This window comes from Crinia signifera, chromosome 1 (assembly GCF_055691185.1).
Source record: "Crinia signifera chromosome 1, ASM5569118v1, whole genome shotgun sequence".
In the NCBI taxonomy this organism is placed as follows: Eukaryota; Metazoa; Chordata; class Amphibia; order Anura; family Myobatrachidae; genus Crinia; species Crinia signifera.
Window position 1 is genome coordinate 340,861,505 of NC_139217.1, and position 27,860 is coordinate 340,889,364.

Below are 27,860 nucleotides of genomic sequence, written 5' to 3' on the forward strand. Positions count from 1 at the left end.
TGTTTGCCATGGGCAACTTTGCCACTGGCCCACTTCCCCACTCTATTTACTGCCACTTTAAAAGACCCCATAGTGCAGTTTAAAAAGGTGAATATTGTGTCAGCATTCCATATTTTTATTATACATGGTTTAATCCATACCAGGCCTGTAGCATTGTGCACACAGACAGCAAAATGTATCCCTCAGCATCTCCACTCATTTTCCCAGAGCTGCTGCACAGCTCCAGCTAGAAAGTGAATGGAAATGACCAGCAATGTTTTTAAACAGTGAAGTGAATGAGTGCAGACAAGACATACTGTTGTGAAGATTGGTTATATAGAGCTTCGTGCTGGTAGCATTAAATGGCTGTAAAGTGTAGATGGGGAGAGGTGGATGAGGTTACAATGAGGATTTGCTGCTTCATGCAGAGGAAAAAGTACTGTTAGCAAATATGGCAATAGAAGAGATGTGGGGCTCTCAGGGAGAAAGGTCTCCAGTGAGCAGAGCTGACTTAGAAGGTACTTAACCCTTCGTGTGCCTTCATCTCTGGACCAGGAAAGCGTGGAGGGGAAGGAAGGCAGGGATGAAGAGGAGGTCACATATGCACTCCTCCCGATCTGAAGGGAAAAAGAAAACAACTCGAGATACCCAAAAACAAAAATAAAACGAAGGCAGTCAACACACTCGTAAGGATGGCGGCTTGAGAACGGAAGTAAATAAAATGCTGCTTACTCACATAGCAAGTGTAATCATGAATTAGGTTGCATTTTTTTCAGCAGTGTTCCCTCAATTCATATTTTATCCCTGTCCTACTATATTTGTTGAAATTAAACCAGAAATGTTACATTTTATTTTCGTAAACAGACCCATGATTAAAACAGAAAAAATGATTGGTCGATTATACAGTAGAGGAGGCTAAATCAGTCCGAAAAAAATATGGGGGTATTTTATAAGCAGCTGTACTTTACAGTTGCTAATAGGTTCGCCAGGGGCTATCCAATGAACACTGATGCATTACCGCCAATACACACACACTTATTGGGGATTATGCTTTGTGTGATAGTAGGTTCATTTTCAGTAAAAAAATGATTTCAGATTATACGTAAACATGGGGGAACTATTCCATATATAACAAAGATTATTTTGAAAATACCAACTGCAAGAGAAATAACTATTCCACCATAGGAATGAATATATAAATGGTTAATTGTGCTCTCAGGGTATAATAAGCAACTTTTATTAACACAGTTGTTCCCAAACTGTGGGGTAGATTTATGAAGCAGTTATAAGGAAGGAGAAGTAATAAAGTGTCTGGTACGTTATCACCGGCCAATCAGCTCCTGACTGGTAAGTATATATAATGGGTTTAATATTGGACAGTTAGGAGCTGATTGGCCAGTGATAACGTACTAGGCACTTTATCACTTCTCCTCCCTTATCACTGCTTCATACATCTACCCCTGTGTGCATTGGGTTGGTGGAGCAGGATCGATTCGTATTATTAATGGGCAATGTAACAGGCAAAACCAGTGCTGGGGGCTGCCAGTCATAACATATGTGGACAAACAGAAGCAAATCCTGTCCCTCACCACATAACTGTGATATATAAACACAATGGGGTACATTCAATCTAAGTCGGAAACTGACGTTTGTCGGAAAACGTCAGTTTCCAACTGTTTTTAATGCTCCAACCTGTCGGAAACCACGTGGATTGGTGGAATAGCAATCCGTGTGTGTAAACGGCACCAAATTGGACTGGTTTTGGCCTGTTTCTGACAATCTCAATCCAACTTTTAAAAAGTCGGACTGGGGAGATGAGGTGGGGAGGACAGCGACAGGTGAGCAGCAGCGGTGTTGCTACTGCTGCTCACCCGGGCTGTCCTCCCGCTGCTTCTGCTCAGCTGGTCCCAGCACTGAGGGGTGTCAACCCAGCCAAGCGCCTCTATCCTGGCAGTACTCCCCGGGCCGCAGAAAGCTAGTACGACTCCCTTCAGCAGCTCCCTATGATTTCACACACAGGGAGCTGCTGACAGCAGCAGCAGGAGGGGACAAAGTAACGGCAAAATCCAACAGTCAGATTTGCCCGCTCGTCAGATCCATTCTGACAAATGCATGTTCGAATGAATCCGACTCTAATTGAATATACCCCAATGTACTTTACTGAATTTCTCAATAAAGAAACATTTGGCCTAGGGGTGCCTAGAAAACATTTTGATGCTTAAGGGTGCCGTGATTAAAAAAAAAAAATTTGATAATCGCTGTATTAACATGTGTAATCCATAAGCAGACTAGTGTCACTAATCCAAAAACACCAATATATACATGTAACACAGATATCATCAAAACAGGTTGTCATGGAAGCAAACCTCTGAAACAGACATACGCAAATACTGTAGCTCAGCTGGCACGAACACCCCATACTTGACCTCTTCTATTTTCCTTCTAGTGGCATGATCTCTCATCTGTGTAACACAGGCATTCTCAATCATAGGGGTAGCCTTATGACCCGCCGATCAGGGGAATATGTGCTATCCCCATGCGTTATGGCAGGGGATAGCGCTTCACCTGATCTATGATACCCGCTCGTCTAACGTGCTGCGGGTGGGGCAGGAGGTCACCAATAAATTAAAAGGTGGGGGGGGGGAGGCTGGCCCCCAATGATTAAATTGTTTTATTTGCCATTAATCATTATTTGGGATTAGTGTGACACCACAAATCATAAAGTCTCCTTTACCTGGGTGTTGATCGTATTGTCGACCCGACTTAGGTCGACAGTCATTAGGTCGACACAGTTGGGTCGACAGGCAGCAAGGTCAACAGGGTTCTAGGTCGACATGGGTGACGGTCGACAGGTGTCAAGGTCAACATGAGTTTAGGTCGACAAATGCGTTACGTCGATAGTTCGCGAGATCGACATGGTTTTTTTCTCTCTTTTTTTACCCGAATGTAAACAGTCGACATGGACACAGTTGGAAGTCAACCACAGCCCCTCACTATGCTTCGGGCACGGTGCCTCGCTGCGCTCGGCACATTATTTTATTCTCCCACCACGCCCTAGTAGATGGTAAGGCATGAAATACCGCCTGTCGCACATGTCAGCTCAAAAAAACAGTGAAAAAAACCCATGTCGACCTAAAACCATGTTGACCTTGTCCCATGTCGACCTAGACACCTGTCAACCTTCATCCTTGTCGACCTAGAACCCTGTCAACCTTGTTGCCTGTCGACCCAACGGTGTCACCCTAAGTCGGGTCGACAATACGATCGTATCCCCTTTGCCTTATATGTGTTCATAAAAGCTACAACTTAATTTATTTCATCACTATATATGTATCCTGTGCCTCAGAAAGAGGGTAGACTTTATTTGCTACTTTGCAAAACCCCCCCAATTTCAATCATTTCAGTTGATGCCAGGAAATTAATAATTTTTTTTACAGATTTATCAAAACACTCCCAGAGATCTACATGAGAGGTGAATGCCAGCAGTACTACTAATTTACATTCTGCATTAGTTAGCCACAACCCTATTGCATAAACTGGATTGGTGTCAAATAAGATGCTAGCATGGAGTGTGGAAAAAAATAGATTGCGTAAAGTATGAAAAAAAAAAACTTTAAGGAGATCAAATCATTTTAATGCTGAACATTATTTTATCCTGATTTCTCTTTATCCTTTTTTCAATCCCATAAGAACTGCAAGTTCACCTAAAAAGGAACAAGGTTACCACTACATCCTACACAAACTCTTACACAATATGGTGTAGCTCAATGCATTAGATTGAACCAGAGGAAGTAGAGCGATAACGAGTAGTGGTAGGAACAAGTGAGTTTTGATGTAGGGTTGTAAAAGGAAGGTTTCACAGATTTTAATTAACATGCTCTCAAAATATATACAAAGACATTACTCATTCATGAATCACTGTTTCTTTAATTAGTCATACAGACTAGATGGCAAGTACACATTATGTTAATGCAACTTTACTGGAAAAACCAACATTGTTTACCTCAAACTTTCAGACTTTATGGGGCCTACACACCTAGCGAAACTAGATCGCTCAGCATACAGCGATGTGCCAGCAATGTGTGCTGAGCAATCTGTAAGGGCCAGTGTTCTCCACTGAGAACACTGGCCCCGACCCCTGCGATTAACTAGATTTATCCAGCATGCTGGATATTAAATTGCCCAGCGATAGCGACGCGTGGAGCTGTGCATCGCTATGCCCCTAAACACGGAGCAATGTAGGGGCCTTTTCTGATCGATCTAGTGAGATTGCGTAGAAAATGCCCCTGAATCGCTATGTGTGTAGGCCCCATTAGTTATTAAAAAATAACAACAACACACACACACACACAGACAACTCAATTTACTTATATGTAAAGTAACACAGACATGGTTGTAGAATATGTCCGTGCACCGAAAGCTTACCATTATTACTGGTGAATTGGCTAGTTTATATATGGTTAAAACAATGGACTGAAAAAACAAAACAAAAAACACTTGACTGACAATGGACATTTCTCATTTCAAAGCAACAGAGAAGCAAAGCATGCAAAGACCAAGGTAAGCACAGTATTACTTACATGTGGTGGATAAGGCTGCAGTCTTGTAATACTTTCTTCTGGATAGGTGACTTCTCCCATTGGGAGGTAGGGTTTCTGGGCAGATCCCGTCTCATACATAGACATGGGTCTACTACCTCGTCCTGAAGGCCTCCTCTTTAGTGAAGGTGGGTTGGCGAGGTCTGTGTATTCTGACCCAGCTGGGATCTGATATAGGTTACTTGTGGCCTGTCTCCTGAGGTTGGAGTTCTCACACTGCAGTGTTTGGAGCTGAAAGAAAGTTTCGTAGTGGGACTTTGGCACTTTGCTTTGATATGAGGGTGGGCAGAATATGCAACCAGCCCTTTCAGAAACTCACATTTAAAACCACATCTTGCACATGTGTACTCTATTTTTATTTTTTTGTCAGAAACAAAAATATATTAGATGATTGACTTGGGAACTCAGCATAGGCCTTGGTTAATTCAGAGCTATCAAAACTATGGATGAAATTTTATAGGATGAGAGATTCAGAAAGTGAGAGATTTGGTAAGAAATACCCAGGTTTTTTTTTTAAAGCGGCAATCATTTACATTTCAAAATCAAATTGATTTTGCAGTGTAAATGATTGCCGCTTTAAAAAAAAACCTGGAGATTTCTGAATCTCTCATCCTATTAAATTTCACCCTATGTATCAGTCAGATCACTACTGAGTTTTGTGTGGCTGTTGGTTAAGCAAGCATACGTCCGTAAAAGGCCTGCAAAATATTATTCTACTTAGAGACTGCCTGGGGAAATATGGTGCAGCTGAAATGATATATAACAAGAACGTGACAGAACAAATAAAAGCAAACATGCAAAAGCAGCAAAAGAGGATCCTGTGTACAAACAAATAAGTTATCGCCAACTGGAATCAGAAAAAAAAATAACACTTTTATATACATGTTTTTATTACATTTTTACAGTTTGTACTTAAAAAAAAGGACACAATAGAACCATTATATACCTGAATGCAATGGAAGGTCAACCATTAAAATAAATGAACTATTAGTTATTAAAATAAAAACACAGCTTTTCCACTAGAAGTCAGCATATCCTGAATGATAAATGTGCTTATAAGAGCACCTGAAGAAGGCTCATAAGCAGCAAAAAGTAACTTCTAATGGAGCATATGATGAAAACGGTTACAACAGAAAAAATAGGTTAAATCAAGGAATGCCAGGTTCAGATCAAGTCATTTCAAAACACCAAGTGACCATTGTGGCTGGAAATGTTTCAATACAAAAAAACGTCCGAATACTGCAAGTACTTGATTGTAAAAATGAGCCACTGTGCGGGGGGAACAGCTCTACTAAGATCTTGAAGTGGTTTCCAATCATAGTTTGAAAAATATGATGCCAAAGGAGTAAGCACTGTCCATTTGTCTCCAATAGTTGATTATTCAAATTACTGGCCAATCAGAATTGGTAAACCTCCACAGGAAATGGAATACCGCCACAGGATATGGTATACCGGCACAGGAAGTGAAATTAAATGAAAATCATGTAGATTAGATTGTGGATTTATCAGTAAATCCCTATATGGTCTGGTGCTTTCCTTTTTTCCTAGTGAGAATGGGGCTAGTTTTGACATTTCTTCTTCCATCCAAATTAAAGTGACATCTGATATGCTTTGCCACTATAAACTCCTTTGTTAAGGGTACGAGAAAGAGTCTTTATTAGCCCAAATAGAACCACCAATTATTAATTAGAAATGACCCATCCATGGGAGATTATTCTGACAGCAGAAATAGTGCTTCCTCTTCTTCAATTAGCCTCTTTTCCCAGAAACTGTGAAAGATTAGATATAGATCATGCTACCAGTACCACCATGGACACTAACTTTCTATTTAAATACATAACAGTATTTAGGTATTTTTGTTTTATCATTTAAAAGTGCATAAGACCTGGTCAGAGTCCCACAAAAGAAAAAAACAGGCTCCTGAAATAAGCTGTTCTGCTAGGACTGAAGCAAACCAGGGTAAAGCGCTCTGCCTCGCCTCCGGTACATAACCAAATCTTTGGGCACGATGCCTCTTGCTGCACTCGGCACACCATTTTATTCTCCCACCACACCCTAGTGGATGGTAGGGGATGAAATACCGCCTGTAGGCACATGTCAGCTCCAAAAAAAAAAAGTGAAAAACACATTGACCTAATGATTGTGTGGACCTTCCGACACTGTCAACTTATGCCCTATAGACCTTCAGTGGTCGACCCAATGACCGTATCCCCTGGTCTTACCCCCAAACTATTTCTGTGCTGCAATCCACAAAGGGGGTTTTATCAATAAACAGATACCGTTCAGAGCTGGTCTTATGCCATTTACTGCATTTTGAAAATATATAATAAGCCAGAAAATTCCCATTGGGATTCACAGAAGCTCCTAAAAATATATTCCCAGGGCCGCAATAAAAAAAAAAAATTTAATTACCATGGGTGCAGACCTAATATAATGCATATTAGTGCATGAGTCCCCACTGGCACGAATGAGGGCTACAGAAACCACCTAGGTACAGACCGCGGGTAATTCATGGCTATAAAGTGGATAATGCCTTTAAAAATGTGTTGGTACAGGAAGACACCATCCACTCAGCACAGAATAGGAATGCTTCACAATCAGGGAATCTGCCAGTAGCAGCATCTGTTATAGTTATGGACAACTTTCAGAGTAGACGACCTCTTACATGACAGCAGTTTGTAAGAATTGTTTCTGCCCATCTATTCAAACACATTTTAGGAAAAGCTTACATTAAGGTTTTTCACTAGTATAAAGCTAGGTACACAAGATGCAGCATATTGAGTACACCCCAGAACAAGTTAATAAAGGTGCAACATATTGCTCCTTCCTTCATTACATCTCATAGTACAGCATGCAATATTGTCCGGATGGCCACGCAGCAGCTCCGACTGAGGAAATGTCGCATGAGATTGCCAGTACCAGCACAATGTGCTCAGAGAAAAGCCCAATCTGTTGTTCCGATTTGGACCTAATTAACATATCGGGCTGATAAGGTCTCATTGTGTAGACCTTTTTTTAACCTACCTACCTCTTAAGGTGCCCATACACGGTACAATTGCTGGGTGCAATGAAATGCATGCTCCCGCACACATCTCAATGAACAGCTGAAAAAGTATGTGCTGCACATACTTTTTGTACTAGATTGCATCTCATTGCATTGCAAAACGTATGTGATGCGATCTAGTCCAAATTGCATACAATGATTGTACCGTGTATGGGCACCTTTACACATTTATGTTTAAAGGTCCTATCACTGTCATGCTGAGGTGTGTAGGTGTATGGTGTGCGTTTGGCCGAACAGAACTCTGTAGGGTACCATATAGTGGCCATCACAGCATTAAACTTTTATACTTAACCTATAGTCTCAGTTGCTATATGATTAATTGTTCAAACACTATTGTATCTCTCAGCAACTCACCTATTTCAGTCTCATGCAGGCTGATCCTTTTAAGGGGGGGGATTCGATTATATACGGTAAATTACCATGGGTTTATTGATCCCCCCAGAGCTATTTAATTAGCACTGAAGCCAGGAGCAGGACAGATGGAAAAATACTAGATAATTCAGTGGTAATGGATGCCACTATGAACTTTTCATGGATTCTGTGCGTTAACAATTCTATTGTGAGAAGTCAGGAGGCTAATATTGAATACCATCAGGCTTTACATCCATTTTTCACCAGCAGTATTTTACAGCAGCCAATTGAATCTCCCCCTAAATCTTGTTTTCTAGTATAAAGCAGAAGATATATTTGCATATCAGTGATTACTTAAATTCTGGACATCTCCTTTAGCTGTAAAAGGATAAGTGAACAGATTTTCCCAAATTTTTAATTCTATATTGAGATAAATACCGGTGTACACAGCAACCTCTGTAACGTTACATATATAGAGAATGGAAATGGTGTTTTATCATTTGCGCATTACCTTAGCTAACGTTTTGATATTAGTTGGTAATTCAGAAACATTTTTTCTGACAGTTTATTCCCGTGTACACCAAAGGCATGAAAAAAAAGAAGCATAAATCTGAAATAAATCAGTTACCTTTTTTTGCATTATCCGAAGCTCATCACTCAGATTATTATTAACCTTCATTAACTGCTGGATTTTGGCTTCTGATGCAGCCAGGGCATTTTTCACATCAAGAAATTCTTGTACCGTGAAGGTTCCATCTGATAAATCAGCTTCCAGACTCTGGGGTAAAAAACAGACAGACACACACAAGAAAACTACGTTAACAAATGCAAAATGTCTGCCCATGGTACTTTTACACAAATGCACAATAACATAGTATTTATAATCCATAATCCATTTAAATAAAAGAAAATGTTAAATTGACACAAACCCAACAGTATCTTGTGTATGTTATATCAAGTAAAGAATAACAGGTGTTATTTTTTTACCGTTTGAGCAGCTTTCAGCTCAAAAGTCACCCAGTGTGTATGCCCCGGTGAGGAGTAGTGAGCGCTGATGCTCGCTCCCGCATCATTGCCGGCCCCTGCCGCTCATCTGCCGGTATTACCATCAGATGAGGGACGGGTTGGATGGCAAGACAAATGACAGGCCAACCGAGACCTTCTATGTATAGTAACTGCAATAATCAGCTTCCAGGTTTCTGTATATTACTTATATCCTGCTAACAGGTGTGGAGGCATCTCTGTAAATTGGATGATTTCTTCTATGTTGTCTCATTTCTATTTATCGAATGTAATTAAAATACAAAAAGACCCTCTTACCTTTTCCCTACTTGATTTGGTTGGAATAATGTCTAAATCGGTTTCTTCATCAGATGCAACACTGTCATAATCCGGCTGGTCATAATCTGGGCTCTCATTGCTATGCTGGTTGTTTATACTTTTTAACACTAATTCCACGTTATCTACAAATTAGCAAATAAATAGGAGTATAAGTATAGTAAGAATATGTCAACTGATCAATTCATCATGTATATATAATAAATGTGACAAAAATAAAATAGTAAAGACTTAAAATCACAGGTGAGAGCAATCTATATGATTACATATCTAATTAATCAGAAGTCTCTTTGTGCATTCTAGTCGTATTGCACTAGGAAGATGATGCATTTTGGTAAAAATAAAAAGCCAGACGGGACCTCGCCGCTCACTTGCACCGGACATATCATGCTGCATGCTGTATTGAGGCTAGATGCATGAGGACACATCTGTATGTTCTGGGTCATTATCTTGCTGTAGGAGAAACCATTGATCATAGATGTAGGCCAACGGGTTTTGCATGGCGTTGCAAGATGTTGTGGAAACTGTTCAGGAGGGCATCACTAAACTTGAAAGCACAAGACCATCACGCTACACCTTAGTTGGGTTTAATTAGTAAGCGGTGGCAAATGTCTAACTATGACATGTAAAAGGTACCTTTAATAGAGAAGCCTGGCGTATTTTAGAAGTAAAAGCACTCCCCACTTTTCCTTTTTTGCAGAAAAAAAGTTTGTTGTGGTTAACCACTAGAAGTTTACCGCTGACCTTTGTACCATTTTAGGTTATTCACTGGACTTGTTTGTTTGTTGTTCACACTTGTTGTACACATAAAATCTGTAAAATTGGGTTGTCCTAAAGGTTTCTATAGAAGTGTATGAATATTTTTTAATAAGATTTACCTTTAGATCCAATAATTGAATTCCCCTGTTGTCTTCTTTTGGCATCACTTAAAATGTCTATAACCAATGTAGCAAACTCATGGGCATTGAAACGGGCTAACTTTTGCCTTCCCTGAAATAAAATAAAAAGATGGTGAACATAAAGCTTAAACCCCATTGGTTGCCAGTAGGTAATGTTCTGCAGTATAAATTACAGACGTACAGCACTATTTTTACTCTGGATTTAATTTAAATTTTCTGCCATATGTTGCTGGTCAGTGGTTTTCAAACCACAAACCCTGTGATTATGTACTTGCCAGGCAGTGGAGAGTCACAGTGTGCAGAATAGTAAGTTAATTTATTCATGCTACAACATTTAAACACTCACATGTTTCAAAAACAATGTAACTTTATTAAGATTATGTTTAGATTAAAAGCACAGAGTCACTCTGTTACTGTAGTAGGCAGAGGTGAACAGGCCATCACCAAATTAACAATTTTATCACTTTGTTTTATTGAATTAAGCGAGTCTGAAAATGCTGCAACATCACAAGGAAGTTTTTCTGGTTTCCACAGCCTTCAAAGCAAGAGATATCAAATAGCTACACAATGCACATTTTTAGCATTTCAAATAGGATAAACTGCAATCTTGCCTGGTTACGTGTTGAGGAATATTCCGGATTCACAGGAAGGAAAGGTACAACGGTGGTCTCTGTGACAAGAGTGCTGTGGTTTTGGGTGGCTAGCCAAACTGTAATCAAAATTAATCAATCAACAGACCTAAAAAAGGCCAAATATAATATATTGCAATTAGCATTGAAAATTCGGAGTACTGACATAGGGGGTTATTCAGGCCTAATCGCACAGCTGGGCAATAATTGAATGACTACGCATGCATATGGCTCATAGTATCAATGCGCGAAGCCAGCCTGCTACAAAACCCAGCCAATTTCTCTTTTCGCTGTCGGAGTAAGCAAGTTGATTAACAGAAAGCTGGCTTTTGGGGCGTGGTGACTGGGCTTTTTTCTGGGAGTGGCAGGGAAAATCCTAGTATGTCCTGGGCCACTGCACACAGTGGAAAAATCATTAAATGGTGAGCATCTTGCGTGTGGATTGCTCATCAATTTGGAGGCTTGCACAGGCTATGATTTCACGGTGGCTGGACAACGATTAACTGATCACAGGTCTGAATAACCCCCAAAGACCTGAACCTCGTCTTTCAACATTTTGTGAAATATAAAAGGTTTTATACTTATCATATGGGATACAGTGGGGGGACCTGTATGCAGGCTACAAATAACTATGGTAAAATTAAACTTATTTTGAGGGCAGTCAGAATACACTCAATAGTCTACTCAGTCAGTTCTATTACCTGCATCTGTTTCCCGCCTGTCCACTTCATCGTAGACATCCATGGCCAACTCTTCAAATAAGTGATTACTTAACTAAAAATAGAAACCATAAGTTTTTACAATATTCCATGGAAAATCATAGTAGACCTAAATGAACATGCCTTTATACTTACAGACTGAAGCTTTTTCTTTGCAGCTTTAGCAAGTTCCGACAGGTCTAGGCTGCTGCAACAGGAGAGAAACCATCAGCAGCTGAAGCACAAATTCACATCAAAATGAGTGTAATGCGAGAGATACATAAATTGTTAGTGTGTGATTGTGGCTTCCTGCTTGTGTAAGATCTCCATCTAGCAACCCGTACATTTATTCATATAGACAGAAGGTATGGACATCTGTTTAAAGAATAGAAGGACCATCACGTTTTCCTGAAAGGTCCATTACAGGTGAGCATCTCGCTATTATAAAACAATATTATTAATGGTAAAAATAAAAAGATCACATTTAAAAAATGTGTTATATAAGATAGATGTAAACCTTAACGCCTGTTAATACAGTAGTGTGGACAAATCTTGAGGGCAAGCTGAAACATCAGACTCCTAGTCAAATTTCGGAAATACAATCCTGATAAATGGTCAAACTGGCCTGTACTGTTTTCAGGGGTCTGTTAGTGAAACATTTATATGCTGTAGGGTCCCGTGTTTATTCACTGTCCCGAGGCTGAGCCAATCAGTGCGGTGCCACTATAGCAGGGAGAATTGCAGAATGGGGTACCCCAGAGATTTACAAGTGCCAGTAGATGCAACATTTTAGGGCCTGCTGGTACATGTAAAAAATACAGTACACACATATACAAAACTAGTAAGCCCGCTCAAAGCTAATGCTTCAAAAGCTAGTCTGCTACCTTGTGATTGCCTTTGTGTTTGTGCATGTGTGAAAGAGATGTAGTTTCACTCACTGCCAGTTTTTCAAAGACACACAGACACTAGACATATAAATATAGATAATGTTTGAATCATTTGTTGAAGAAAGACACCCAACATCCCTGGCTTACTAATATTGCGCTTACACATGCATGGAAAGGTTCTGTTCGGTCCATGTGGAATTAACGGGCCATGGCAAAATAAAATCTTATGTGACATCTCTCTCTGAAAGCCCTATTAAAAAGGTTACTCCTGAGCACTCTCAGAGATTAATAGGGCTATGCTGATTAGTCAGAGCCAGCAGTGCAGCTGCACTATGATCAGAAACAACTGCTTAATAAAACAGCATACTAACATATAATAATACAGAATAAGGGGGGTATTCAATAGTCAGGGAGATGCCCGCCGGGCCCTATTCAATGCTGTCTTGCCCGACAGCATTGAGTAGGGTATCTCGGCAGAACGAGCCCAACATCACAAGCTGCCGACTGCAGCTCGCCTCTTCCTGGCCACGCCCCCTTCTCGTCCCGCTGCAGGCGGGACATTGAATCCCGCCTGCATGTTCTCGGTCGAGCTGACCGGGAACGGGACTGGGTCACGGCGGCCGAGCAAGCTCGACTGCGGTGACCGTCAAATTGAATACCCCTTTAAAAAGCAGCGCTAAACACCAAAGAAACAGTAAATTAATAATAATAAATGTGCATAAAGGGATCGATTGACACACAGAAGCAATCCGCAAAATTACTATATAAACTACACAGTATACATAGAAACATAATGCACAGTACATACATAGGGTGAGGTGAGAAGCAGGTGCTGAGGGTGGAGCCAGGGACCAGTACCGTGGGGGAGCCAGCGAGGCAGAGCCAGTGCGGGTGCCGGGTGTAAGGCGAACAGCGGGGCACAAGGTGCAGCAGGGCAATATAACTCATGTTGTTCGTCACCCATCCACACTGAACGATGTACAAACAGCATGAGCGATATTGGCTGAATTGAGCTGCATGTACGGAAGATATCAATATCATTAACGATGCATGGGAGCACGCATCATTAACGATATTGAGCATACACACTAGAAGATATAGTGGAAGATATCATTCAGGAAGCGCTTTATGAACGATATATTGCACAATATCTTCTAGTGTGTATGGAGCTTCAATAAAAGTATCTGTGAGCTGCACTGGGATGTAACACAACAGACTTCATGCTGAGAAGTTGACGGGAAAGGTGTGTAGGTGCAGTTTGTAGTGAATGACCTGCTGATGATTGGCAAGAACTTGGAAGGCAGGAAGAGCTGGTTCTGCAAGCAATCATTAACCCAGATCTGTAATGTCTCCAGGGAGCGGAGCAATGATTCCACAGACAGCACAGCATCGGAGAGACTACGATTGTGCACCAACAAAAGCCCACTGCAACAGTCGCGGGCACACACCAGATGTTAATTGGAATTACACCTTAGATGGCAGATGGGTGGACGCAGTGTATACCTCAGATAGGTGGCTACTAGAGGGATTGCAGTTTTGGCGTATAGCTGCGCTATTAAGCTGCATACACATTAGACGATATTTGAAACGATATGCAGGATAGTGACCAGCCATGACGTTTTTGTGCATATTGTCTTGTGTGCACTATATCGTTTGTCAGGGAGTTCTAGGCAGTTCAAGGGAAATCATTGACAAAATGTCATCATTTGCAGTGTCATCCAGTGTGTATACAACTTTACAGTCACAGATATAGAGGGCAGACTGGGACATAGGGAAATAAAAGGTGCACCTCCAATAATCAGACCATGCAAACAGCAAGGAGGCCATCACTGTTAAACAGCACATGAGTCATGCAGAAATATCCACAAGGCCAGCAATAGGATGGGCGAGGGTGTACACATACATGGATCCCCAATACTCAGCAGGAGCCACCCACACAGTGTTTGTGTGTGTGTGTGTGTGTGTGTGTGTGTGCGTGTGTGTGTGTGTGTGTGTGGGGGGGGAATCAGCAGTATAGTGTGCATCACTGGTGCTGCAACCGGGACTCAGAATTAGGCTTTAATATCCTTATAAGCCTGCCCCAAGACTCCTGTGAAACTAGGGGGGCGGGCTTAGAAGAAAAGTGAAGCCCGGCTGGGTACACACCAGAACAACCATGATCGTGAGATGATCGAAGAAACTATTACCTTTCAAATTGCACAATGGTATTATGATGGATTGGAGTATACAAGTATACAAACACACACGTTCTACACAGGATCAGAACCCTTTTGAAGGTAGATTGACAAATCTTTACTGCATCCGATCAGAATCTTAGTGAAAACAGGTACAATTCTGCTCTTTCTACATCAGTTGTATGGCATGTCGAAATTGGGGGATAGGAGCCCAAATGGTCCTGGTATGTACACATACTAAGGTTGCCTTCTCATAAAATACCCACTGCTCCTGATCACCATCACCAGTCCGTCCTGAAAACTAGATTGCATTCGTTTATATTGGTGTGAAACAGCAACTATTATAAACGTACAGTAAGAGGCCTGGGAACACGCATCTACAATACCTATGCCATCACACCACACATCCAATGTTATCTTATCTGCCATAATCCAGCTTTGTGTAAGCGATTCAAAGTTATGAGCAAACATATTTTCATTCCTCTGGACATGGCTACGAGCTGGTATAAGTAAAATAACTGAAGCTGCAAAGAGCTAGTTGGGGACAGATGGATTGCAGACTGAGGCTGTATGTTATCCTGCAAGACCACAAGACATTCTGGCAGATATCTGCAGGGCTAACTATATAGCAGAGGAGAAAGTTTTTTCCGGAACATTCTTTCAAGACACTCCAAGAATGTCTAGGAGTTTGGCAAACCATGTATATTATAATACATACGAAGGCTGGAACACAAAGAGAGGATATTGGCCAGATATCGGCAAATCATTCAGTGTGTATTCCAGATATCCGGATATGCATGTGTCCTAACAGTGATCTTTCCATTTTTTTATTACATTGTTCTAAAGTGTACCTGGTCATATGACTGGATACAAGTTACGTAGCGCGTAAGACATGACTTCTATAGACAATGCCACAGTTGCTTTATAGAACAGATGATGGTACAAAGTAGAGCATGTCCTATAGTCTTTTAAGCAATATATCAATTAGCATTGAAAAAATGGTTTCCAACCTCTGATCATCTATAATCGCCAGTGTCAGGGCCAATGTTCTCACCGGAGATCACTGGTCCTGACAGATCGCTGAACACATAGCGCTGATACATAGCTGCGTGCTGTGCGATCTTGCTGAAGCAAGCTGAGCGATCTAGCATTGCTCAGAACACTTCAGCATCTCCCCGCGTGCAGTCCCCTTTAGGCAACTGCCAAACTAGTGCTAGTTTTACTTAGCAGCACTATGAATAACGGTTTAAAATCATCTTATCACCGACACTGATTAACTTGCTTATCTAAAGAACATGTTACAAATAGATAAGGAAGTGGCTGAAAAAATTATGTAATTCCCATTTGTAAAACTTTTACTTGCAATTTAATACATTACATTACTAATTTAGTTAAATCCAGCTTCCGGTGGGCAGCCTGGGCAAAATAGATGCATTTTAATCAAGGTCCCCACTCTCACAAAACATTGTGTAATGGAGTGTGGGCCCCTTAAAGCAGGGGTGGGAGAGCAACATGGGTTGTGGCTCCATGCAAAACACACACATATACACCACAGTTTTCACTTTTGTCCAGTCCCTGCCCTGCACAATGGGATAAGGGAGGCTCATGCCTACAGAATAGTTATTTGGTAAACTGGATGGTTTATTATTGCAGTACCCAATAAGAAGACTTATAAGGCAGAAAAAGGACCCATAATCGCACGAAAACACATGAAATCAAGGATATGTCCTCGATCCCCTGTTTTATCACAGCTCCAGCGGCTGTTTATCAGGGATTATTCTTCATGTGCCTAAAGCACGCAAAGCATAATCCCTTATAAGTGCGGGTACTAGGGGAAAATGATAGGATAGCCCCTGGTTGCTAATAGGACACCTCCCATTGTTTCTTATTTGTATGATCTGTAAATATATTATTCTGTATTTACTCCTACTGCTTTTTTTTTTTTCCTCTATAAAAAACATTGTTGAATAAAAAATAGAGTTGTACATCAACTTGTGTACTGAATTGGGCCAACATCATTTATATATAGATATAATCGCTGAGGCAACAAGGTGGCCACAATTTTAGCAAATATAATGAAGTGCAAGCCTGCATCTACTCTTTCTGCTCTTCTTTTTTCTCGATTCCTTCTCCAATCAGATTTAGACTCCTTCTATACACCCAATATATACATTTCTCACTAAGCCTGCCTCTTATTATAGCATAGATGGGAATGGTTCTCAGATTTCAATCAAGCCAGAATAAATGTTTTGACCAAACCTGGTCAAGACCCATCACTAGTACATTCTTACCACCACCCATCTCCATGCCAAGATAAAGAGAATTTCCAAGTGTATAGTGCCATGGCTATAGATTTGACTACATTCCTCCTAAATGTGACATTGAAAGAAAAATGACTTCACAGAAAGGGTAGTGGATTAGTGGAATAGCCTCCCATGGTGGAAGGGGGATAAGACATTAAAGTAATTTAAACATGCATGGGGTATAGGCATATGAATATCCGTACAAAGAACTAGAGATCAAGTACTTTGGGTTTACCTAAAAATAAAATAAAAAGGGTGTGGGGGGGCGGACTAGGTTCTTATCTGCTCCTAAATTCAAACTGTTCAACAGCTGATCATAATTATCACCTAAACAGTAAAAATCATCATTTTGTAGCAACTTGTGAGGCAGACAATGCATCTGACAGAGTGGCTTTGCCTCCTATACAAAGCACTTTTTCATAGAACAGGAGAATATAATAAAATGAATGCTACCTTTTCTCGGTCGTTGCCAATTAATTAAAATGAAAAAATTTCCTTGTCTGCCTCACCCCTTTTGATTATGTACTTATTATTTATTTACAGTTTCTTATATAGTGCAGCATATTCCGTTGCGCTTTACAATTGGAAACAACAGTGATTAAACAAACTGGGTAGATACAAACCGACATGGAGGTAGGAGGTCCTGCTCGCAAGCTTACAATCTATAGGACTTTTTCAGCATATGGGTTTCCCCGTTTATATTTTGTCAAGTATCTTGAGTGAGGAGCATCAATCTCCAGTCTTTAAAAGTTGTATCACTGCAGTTCAGCATAGCTGCACCCTCCACCCTGCCACCATCACTTGTATTTTTGTCATCTCAACCATTTGCACTACTTCAAATGCTACGGATTATAATGGCAGCTGTGGCCAAGAAGTACATATGGTCTCAATTGATTACGGATGTATTCACTTGTCTTTAATGCTTCCCCTGCTCTCCCATCTTTGCGTAGCTGAAAGATTTGTCTGGATCGGACTTCTTTCTATTCACACCATAGCGACCCAGATCAGCTCGGCACTTGAATGACCAGGTACAATATTTTGTTGTGAATGGGTTGTCTGACTCCCTTTTCATGCTTGATCATCATTCTCTAATTCAGTGGTTCTCAACCTCAGTCCTTAGGACCCCTCACAGTGCACGTGTTCTATGTCTCCACAGAGAATCACAAGTGAAAGAATTAGTTCCACCTGTGGATCTTTTAAATGCGTCAGTGAGTAATGAGTGCACCTGTGCACATGCTGGGTGACCTAGAAAATGTGAACTGTGTGGGGGTATTGATTACTGAGGTTGAGAACCACTGCTCTAATTACACCTCTCTGCAAGCAGAGCTCAATGGTATCTGTATAAGAATAGGCATGACCGGTTATCTCCATCTTGTAGCTCCTTGCCAGGATTTTTTCAATCCACTGAATATCAGTTGGTCTCTGGTTGGAGCCAGTGTACTGTATATTATATTTGTTGAACGCAACTTTTCATTGAATAAAAGGTTGTAAATAAATCTAACTTGCTTTTACTGGATACATTAACATACAGGGGAGAAAATAAAAGCCTAATAGAATATTTTACTTACAGTCTCCTTTTTTCCCCCACACGCACAGCCGCAGAACAATAAGAAAAATGAATATTATGGACACACATTTATAAATGTACACAAAGAAATTGAAAACACAACAAGGCTTCCACATTAGCATATAAACTGTCTATGTAACAAAGATGCCATTTACTAGGGCTCTCTGCAGCTGCCCTGCAGCTGCCTCTCTCAGATCATGTGCAGAAACCAAGAGCTCCATAGCCGGTGAGGTCATTGCTTCCTTTAATAGCCATGCTTTACAGTAACCCATAATCACACATTATAGAACTATGACTTCGTGATGACAGAGGCTTTGAGGTGGGCAGTTATGTAGTATTTCAGGGAAAGAGCATTAAAAGCTATTATTTTATTCACAATAATGTATATGCTCTGTCCTTCCTCCTCATTGTATCATTTGGGCTAGATGGATACAAGATAATAGGTGACTGATTGTTTTGGTATAATATTGTTAGCAAGTGAGCCCTGAAGAGCAGGGAATTCTTATTCTGCAGACATGCCCGACGGAGGGATGCGGTCATTTGGTCTACTGCATTATGGTCGACAGTCATTAGGTCGAATCCATTAGGTCGACATGGGAAAAGGTCGACATGATTCTAGTTCGAAAGGTCATTAGTTCGACAGGTCATTAGTTCGACAAGGTCATTAGTTCGACATTGTCTATGTCGACATTCACAAGGTCGACATGAAGTTTTTCACTGTTTTTTGAGCCAACATGTGCCGACAGGCGGTATTTCATGCCCTACCATCCACTAGGGCGTGGTGGGAGAATAAAATAGTGTGCCGAGCGTAGCGAGGCACCGTGCCCGACGCATAGCGAGCGCAGCGAGCGATGCGAGGGGATGCAGTGCACTTTAAACTGTGTCCATGTCGACTGTGTTGACATTCAGGTAAAAAAACAGTGAAAAACCCCATGTCGACCTTGTGAATGTCGACATAGACAATGTCGAACTAATGACCTTGTCGAACTAATGACCTGTCGAACTAGAATCATGTCGACCTTTCCCATGTCGACCTAGAATCATGTCGACCTTTTAGCATGTCGACCTAATGGATTCGACCTAATGACTTTCTACCATAATGCAATAGACCAAATGATCCCAACCCCCGACGGAGACTGGTTGGTTCATGTAAAGGGAAAGGTTAGAGATGTCACCACTGATAGATTCTCTGCGGTCTAAGCAATCTGACCTGTGTCTTGCTAATGCTACCAAAGAGGAAAGGTAATTCAATACTTAATTTATAAGCCAGTGCTGCAAAGTAGCAATAAAACAATGCATGCGGGGACCCTTACCTGTCGGCCATGTGGGGTATGATAAAGTGCTGTCCATTCCGGTGGTCTGAAAGATATATTTAGTCCAATTAATTGGCATGTTATCCACTGCTCCAACTTCCCACTTCATGTAATGTACAACCATGCGTGTATGGAGATTGCTCACCAGGCTTCCGCCCACACAAATAAAAGGCTAGTCTGTCAGTCAATTCATGTTGAATTTCCAAAAGGCGATCTGCTAATTCATGATGGCCGCCTTGTCTGCAGGAATAAATTCAGACATTAAACCTGGAATCCGAATTAAAATTAGAATTGTCCCGTACATGGAAAGCTATGCCAAACATGCATGAACAGAAGGGAAGGAAATGGTATACATCTCCATGGTATTCCTCCTACGGTGTAATCAATGAATGCTCAGGCAATGGAAACAGGAGTCTACAATGTGATCTGTGTCATACTGTGCATAATGGGTTCTCTTTACTCCATTCACAAATACCTCTATGTACAAAAATTGTTCAATAGAGAATTAAAAAGAAAATAGGTAAGAGTAACAATGCCTTCCCTTGAATTCATCGACTCGTGATCCAAAAGCGATGATTCAACAACTAGTTAAACCCCTTTCACTGGAATCCTGAATTTATTGTGAGGGTCAACATTCATTTTTATATGAGACTTTCTCTATGTCCCTTACACATCAGATAGTAAAGGATAAGTAGACTGGACATTAAAATCTACAATGTAAAAACAAACTATGTCTTCATATAGCATTGCAGCAGCTAATTGGTTACACTCACCTAGCATAGTCAATGGGGGTCTTCCCAGCAGAATCAGGTGTACCTGGGTCAGCACCATATACAGCAAGCAGCTCCGCCTGTAGAATCTGCCCTGCTTTGGCTGCCACATGAAGAGGTGTACTGCCCTTTTCCTTATGTGGGGAAAAAAATGAACAGTCTTACTCCCTAGGAACTACATCCTCTATCAATGTTGCTTTAGTATCACAAATCCCCATCTAGAACACTTAATTTTCCTTATTACACAGCTGGCCATACCACACATATTGAGTTTCTTATGAAGTGGTTTCTACTGTATGACATGTAGTGCATCGTTATACACAACATATATGTTCGGTATCTGGTCGATAGATCATCCTTTTTCATGGGTTGGCTTATTGCCTGTCCACCAATAGTGGTCGATCTAGACACCGTCGACCTAGTAAACCACACCCCTTTTGTTTAATTTCATGCATTGCCTTTAGATACTACTGTAAGTTCTAATGAACAAAGCATTCTTACCTCCAGTCTTAGGGGGATATTCAATTCCCAATAGGGCAAGCATGTCCAAACTATGGCCCTCCAGCTGTTGGGAAACTACGAGTCCCATCATGCCTTGCCAAATTTTTGGTATTAGGGAATGCTAAAACTGTGGCAAGGCATGCTGGGATGTGTAGTTTCCCAACAGCTGGAGGGCCATTGTTTGGACACAGCTGCGATAGGGGAAATCAAGGCGGGAGGCTATTCAATGCAGTCTTGTCCAACAGTATTGAAGAGGCAGATCGACAGAACAGGCCCGATTGTCGCAATCATGGCCTCATCTCTACAATCCAATGCAGTTTACATGGTCACTTCACCTTTTTCGCTGATCGGCAGGTGGGACATTAAATCCCGCCTGCTGATTTGCGGTCGAGAAAAACGAAAAAGGCTGTCGAGACGGACAGACAGTCGTAACCCGGTATTGAATACCCCCCCTCAGACTGGAACATGATTAACAATTAAAGCCCATTGGCTTTAACCAATGGGCTTTCAATGCATGATACAAATGTGGCTTTAACCAATGGGCTTTCAAAGCATGACACAAATGGGACATTCTGCTACATGGCATCTAGATTTTAGGTTGACAATAATAAAACTAGACATGGTCAACATGATAATGGTCAGAAAACATATGGTCAACATGAGCTTTTCACTTATTTTTACTTTTCATAGATTACCATCCACATGTACGGCTAGGAAGGGGAAAGTGCAGCGGTAGCGGAGCACCTTGTCCCGAAGTATGCTAAGCAAAGTAGGCCTTGCGAAGGAACATGATACACTTATTGGGGTTCCAAGATCAAAATTTACACCCCAGAAACTCATGCCGACCATTTTCATGTTGATTGAGAAACTGTTGACCTTTTTAATGATTTCAACCTAATGAACCAAATCCCCCATTCTATACAATGACAATTATGTTCTATGGGTAGTTTAAAAAACAATATTTAAAGCCTGTGTTTTCCTCCTGATAACAAAAATAAAATACAACACGAGGAACTAGGAATATGGGAAGGTTTGAGAGGTAGATAGGACAATGCCACTCATTTAAGCACAAAATCTACAAGAGGTAGGGAGTAAATGATAGAAATGGTTCTGTGTCTTAAATTAATTCTATCAAAATTCAGACATCAAGGCAATCATGGAATATTACAATCTTCACATGAAATACAGTTCCAATAGCACACAAGATAACTGTGCCAAAATAAGACAAACGATAAAAATATTATTTATGCAGTCCACATAGCTTCATACAAACAGCAACTTACCGGATTAAAAAAACTAGCCTGCGCCCCTAGGGATAATAGCCGCAGACAGGTTTCCAAGTTACCAGTCCTAACGCTGGAATGAAGTTGCTGAATTTAAGGCAAAAAATATCAGTCATACAATGCACAATTTACAGTGAACAATTATACTTTTACACAAACACAGTTATTTATATAAATAACAAAAAACACACATTTCTTTGTTTGCACAGCCACAATTTAAGCCAGTTCCCAAGGCACGCTAACAGTCTAGGTTTTAAGTATAGCCATGCTTAACCACAGGTGCCTTAATTAGTACCACTGTTTGGTTATTTATTTACAGTTTCTCATAGCGCAGCAGATTCTGATGCGCTTTACAATGGTAGACAGTGATAAAACAAAATGGGTAACGACAGACAGACTTGGAGGTTACAATCTATAGGGACATAGGAGGGAAACACAAAGACAGGCATCAGTAATAGCATAGCAGTCCCACCAAGTTACAAGTCCAGAAGGGAAGCTATATAATACATATGCTGCCAAGGACAGTAACAAGGGTGGTGCGGATGGTGCTCAGCACACAGCGCATTTGTCCTGTGGGAGTACCGACTGCATTTACCCATTATTGTCCGCCTATGAATGTGCTGCCAGCTGCTACAGCATTACCTGCTGTAATGTATAATAGTAGCGGTATGCTGGACACCCAGGGCACCAATTCTCTTTCTGGCACAGGGCACCAAAAGGTCTAGATACTGCTCTGATTATATCATTTGTGCACAAGCATGGATATCCTTAACACCTGGACTGTTAAGGTGCATACACTTTAGGCGTTTTTCCCCAGCGTGTATATACAGCGATGGTGGTGAAAAATCGCTTGGCTGAAAATCGAGTGATTTTCACCTGTCCAAGCGATTTTCATGGGGGTGGGCAGCTTTCCAGCAGCAGGACGCTATGAAAAAAGAATCCACTCGGCTGGTAATACCAGCAGATGAATGGTGGCGGCCGGCAATGATGTGGGAGCACGCATCAGCACTCGCTGGGGCATACACACTGGGCGGTTTTGAGCCGAAAGCAAAATCAAAACACCAGAAGTGAGCTGCTTTCAGCTCAAAAATCACCTAGGGGGGAAATTTACTAAGATGTATAATCTACTTCACATGTGATGTTGCTATGGGAAACCAATCAGAATCTACTTCTTATTTAGCACCCTCTAGATTGAACATAGTAGACAGGATCTGATTAGTTGCCCACAGCAACATCACATGTGAAGTAGAACCCCCCCCCCCCAAGACCTCAGAGCTGGACGTTTAATTCATTATAAAGGGTCACTGAGCGGGTTATAAAATCAGCTTTACAGGAAATCAATAATTTCATCCACTGGGAGCATCAAATTCAATATGCTGCAATCATGCTGCATATCTAATTCAGAAAGTATTTTTTTTATCTTAAAAAGGCATATTAGTTATCCTTCCCTGATAACGCCTTTCCCTAGCCCTTGTTACCATGAGGTTCTTATTACAGCTTACCATTTAGGCCTTTTTGATCTGAATTATTTAAATCTAAAGTAACCAATAACTCATCAGAGTTGATGCAATTAGTTATGAGATTCATTGGCATCTGGCACAAATCAATAATGTGTGTTTTAGCTTTCACGACTGAAAGCTAAAAACAAGCAGCTTTTCCTCACATTATTACCCGCAAAGGTGCACAGCTGCACATTTTAAATCTTCCCCTAGAACTAAAAATGTGAATTTACACAATTTGAAATTAATCTAGGCAAAACTGTGCTGTTATAGTGCAGCAAAGCAGAACCCCTCTAGCAGACTGTAGGTCATGCTGCTAGAAAACAGAAAAATATCCTAACGCAACCATTTACATATGTTGTGCTGAGAGGTAAGAAGTTCATACAAGTCAATCGCATATGGTGCATCAGCGAGTATCAGCTCTTGGAGATCATCTCTGAAGTGTTTAAAAGTTAAACTTTTGACAATATTTCTTCCTGATGTTTAAAAGGGCGCTGTTTTTATTACTATCAACTAATATGCCCTTTTAAAATATTCGGCATATATGTGATGTATTTAATCTCTTACTTCCAAGGAACAACAGTATAGTGACTGGTTTGTTCAAGGTTGGGGATAAACACACACACAATATAAAATCAGGCAATCTCACTAAAGTAGTACATAAAACAGAGTGGTATTTATTTATAAGCAGTTCTTTATATAGCACGCGCACACACACACACACACACACACACACACACACACACACAGCCCCTAACCCAGAGGAGCTTGCAATCTATATTCCCCCTATAAAATGGACACACATACACATTAAAGGTTAATTTGTTAGAGGCCAATGTAATTAATATACATTGGAATTGTGGGAGGAAACTCACACAATCACCAAAAGAACATCAACTCTACACAGTGCCTTGGCCAGGAATTGATCTCATAATCTGAGCTGTAAAGGCAGTAATGTAACCACTGAACCAACCGTGTGGCTTATAAGAAATATACAGCCCCCCCCCCCCCCTTCACAGATCACTGAGCCAGAAATAAGAATGTCTTCTATAACACAAAATACAGCAGAGCAACAGATTTATGAATTACAAGAATCTATGGTTACCTTACTAAGGTCTTTGGCTGTAACACTATCATCCTCACGGCAGGGTAATCGGTGAACAAATGCCAGCATTTGATATTTAGCTCGGATAAATTCTGCTTTGTTTGGACTGTAAATATAAATAAGCAAATGAAAGGATACCAGACAGCCTCCACAATCTTCCTGACAAAAATACACACAGACAGTTACTACACAGTTACCAACCATTTCTTATGTATGAAGTAATGACTGATTAAACTAAGCGTTCTGTACACACTTATCTTAAGGAGTTCAGGGCTAAAAAGGGACCAAGACACAGGATAAAGCAAATAGTAAAACTTCAAGGGATGTACTTCAAAACATTCTTGGAATAACTACAGGCTGCCTTGTGCCCTTGAACAAATAAAATAAAAATTCACTGTCACCTTATAGCCACGTTCATTTGTTTGGTTACCTCATGCTGAAGTGCATGGTAAACACAATGTTGCTAAAATACATGACTCCTTTCAGAGAGTGAAGCGGACAGCCTGATGCATCGGTTCATAGGCTTTATAAATGGGATCTGGATGATAGCTTGACACCATATGGAACTCTATACTTTACTCCATAGAGACACACCTCCTCTCTAATACCCCTTTTACACCAAAAACCCTGGTCCGACCCTGGTCTTTGAACGCTGGAGTTTCCAGGGTCTGACCCTGCTTTATACTGCATTTACACAGCACTTCGACCTGGGTCGGACCAGGGTCTGCACCATTTACACTGGACCTGGGTCAGCCCTGCCTTGTCATTACAAATGGCCTGCAGCAGCAGCACCACATCACCCCCTGCACATCATCACCCCCCCCCCCCTGCAGCATCACATCAATCCCCCCCTGCACATCATCACCCCCCCTAGCAGCAGCAGCAGCACCCCCCCCCCCCACCTGTACATTATCACCCCCCTGCAACATCAAATCCCCCCCCCCCCCTGCACATCATCACCCCCCTGAAGCAGCATCAAATCACACACCCCCTGAAGCAGCATCACCCCCTGCACCTTATGACCCCCCTGCAGCATCAAATCACAGGCTGCTGAGGGGGGAGACGGAGGGGATGCTCCCCGCTGCTGTAACTCCCCCCTGCAGCCGCGGGGCCGGGAGTGGAGGCAGCGGGAATCAGCAGTGCAGGTGGGCAGGGGACATCATCACCTGTAGAATCATATCATCACCCCCCCAGCGCGGGGTCCAGCCTCCAGGCAGCGGGGTCCGGCAGTGCAGGCGGGGGATCCATTCAGCGTATACGAAGTTGCCGGCGGGGTCCCCCCAGTGTATGGGAACTAGTAGCGGCAGTTCCCAGCCGCCGCAGGGACGCTCGCTGGTTACTTCCCATACGCTGGAGGGACCCCGCCGGCAACTTCGTATACGCTGAATGGATCCCCCGCCTGTACTGCCGGACCCCGCTGCCTGGAGGCTGGACCCCGCGCTGGGGGGGTGATGATATGATTCTACAGGTGATGATGTCCCCTGCCCACCTGCACTGCTGATTCCCGCTGCCTCCACTCCCGGCCCCGCAGCTGCAGGGGGGGGTTACAGCAGCGGGGAGCATCCCCTCCATCTCCCCCCCTCAGCAGCCTGACAGTTCACCCCAGGCCCTTAGCAGCCGCAGACACCCCTCTCCTCCTGCAGCAGCTGGGGACAGCTTCCCCAGCGCTGCATGCCGTGCACGGACCCGCTGCGGGTGCCTGGACCCGCAGCGGGAACATTTACACCGGCCTCTACACGGGTCCTAACCGTGTTCTACCCAGGTCAGGACCTGGGTAGAGGACCCGTGTAAATGGACACGGCTTGACCCCATTTACACCGCCGAAGGTCCGGGTCTGACACGCCACTGACCCGGATTTTTCAGCGGTGTAAAAGGGGTATAATTCTGACCCCTTTTTTCTCCCTCCCATGTTTTCAGGATTTCCAGTTTGGCTTTGCCAGTGATTTCTTTACATAAGTCACCTGCACATGACTAAAGAAATCCTAAAAACCTCAGCTAGAGTGGGCAGAATGAGGACTGACTTTCAGAAACATTGAAAATAATCAAGAACTCTGTTCAAGCCACAAAAGCATTACATCAATACTGGCTAAACTGGCCATTAGCTGGGAGCAGCTGCGTTCCTGCTTTAGCTACCCTGAAGACATGGCTCACAATCAAAGCTTTCACAATACAATGGGCTGGGGTTTAAGCAGACTTGAACAAATCAAAGGGAGACATAGATTTATATAGTCTGAGAACCAGCTGAAAACACGATCTGTAGGCACCGATCTGAAATTAGGAGAGATTTATAGAGCAGTATCATTTGAGTTATCTGGAAAGCCATGAATCTACCATCCCTCTTCTATGATACCCCTTTCACACCAGAAAATGCAGGGACATACACAGGAATTCAGTCCTGGGTTCATGCCGGCATTCCTAGGTTGGCCCCTTTCATACCAGCCTAGATTTACGGGTTGACCCAGGTCTAGTGATGGTATGAATGGGTGCCAAGCCAAAAATCCCAGGACTTTGTCTAGGTATTTGGACCCTAGCAGGGGTTGAAATGCTCCTTCAAGAACATTCAAACCAAGAAAACATATAACAGTACATTCCAAGAGCATGCTGCTGACAGGAGATAATGTAAGTTTTATGCTGCCCATACATATGACAGATATTGCATACAATCCTTCGATTTCGACCGCATCTGGCCGAGAAATCGAATGATTGTATGCAATTTTAAGGGGACATTCGACGCAATGCGCGGGCACGCCGGTTGAATGTCAGGTCTCAAAATCTTATGTGCTGCACATAATATGTATGCGATGCTGGAATGCGATCCGCAGGTGAGAGGCGAAGGGAATGCTATGTAGCGCTAGCTCTAGCGGGTGGTGGTGTCAGCGGTGGCGGCAGAAGTGTTTAAAAC

The 27,860-nt window shown here is 42.0% G+C and overlaps 1 protein-coding gene across 5 annotated transcripts in view; it reads right to left on the reverse strand.

The window, feature by feature from the left end:
- GIT2 (GIT ArfGAP 2) overlaps positions 1–27,860 on the reverse strand; it is a 69,711-nt gene that overhangs the window by 20,909 nt on the left and 20,942 nt on the right. For 2 of the 5 annotated variants that reach the window (XM_083146316.1, XM_083146286.1), the window contains exons 4-16: positions 24,959–25,064; positions 22,355–22,441; positions 20,574–20,704; positions 19,946–20,040; positions 19,801–19,846; positions 11,713–11,764; positions 11,560–11,632; positions 10,841–10,938; positions 10,209–10,320; positions 9,313–9,455; positions 8,621–8,770; positions 4,560–4,808; positions 507–596 (exon numbers count right to left, since the gene is read on the reverse strand). In XM_083146316.1, coding sequence (XP_083002442.1) covers positions 507–596; positions 4,560–4,808; positions 8,621–8,770; positions 9,313–9,455; positions 10,209–10,320; positions 10,841–10,938; positions 11,560–11,632; positions 11,713–11,764; positions 19,801–19,846; positions 19,946–20,040; positions 20,574–20,704; positions 22,355–22,441; positions 24,959–25,064 — 1,432 coding nt within the window. Of the gene's footprint in view, positions 1–506; positions 597–4,559; positions 4,809–5,397; positions 6,347–8,620; positions 8,771–9,312; positions 9,456–10,208; positions 10,321–10,840; positions 10,939–11,559; positions 11,633–11,712; positions 11,765–19,800; positions 19,847–19,945; positions 20,041–20,573; positions 20,705–22,354; positions 22,442–24,958; positions 25,065–27,860 lie in introns of those variants that run through there. The other 3 variants (XM_083146293.1, XM_083146300.1, XM_083146309.1) reach the window with 3 other exon arrangements.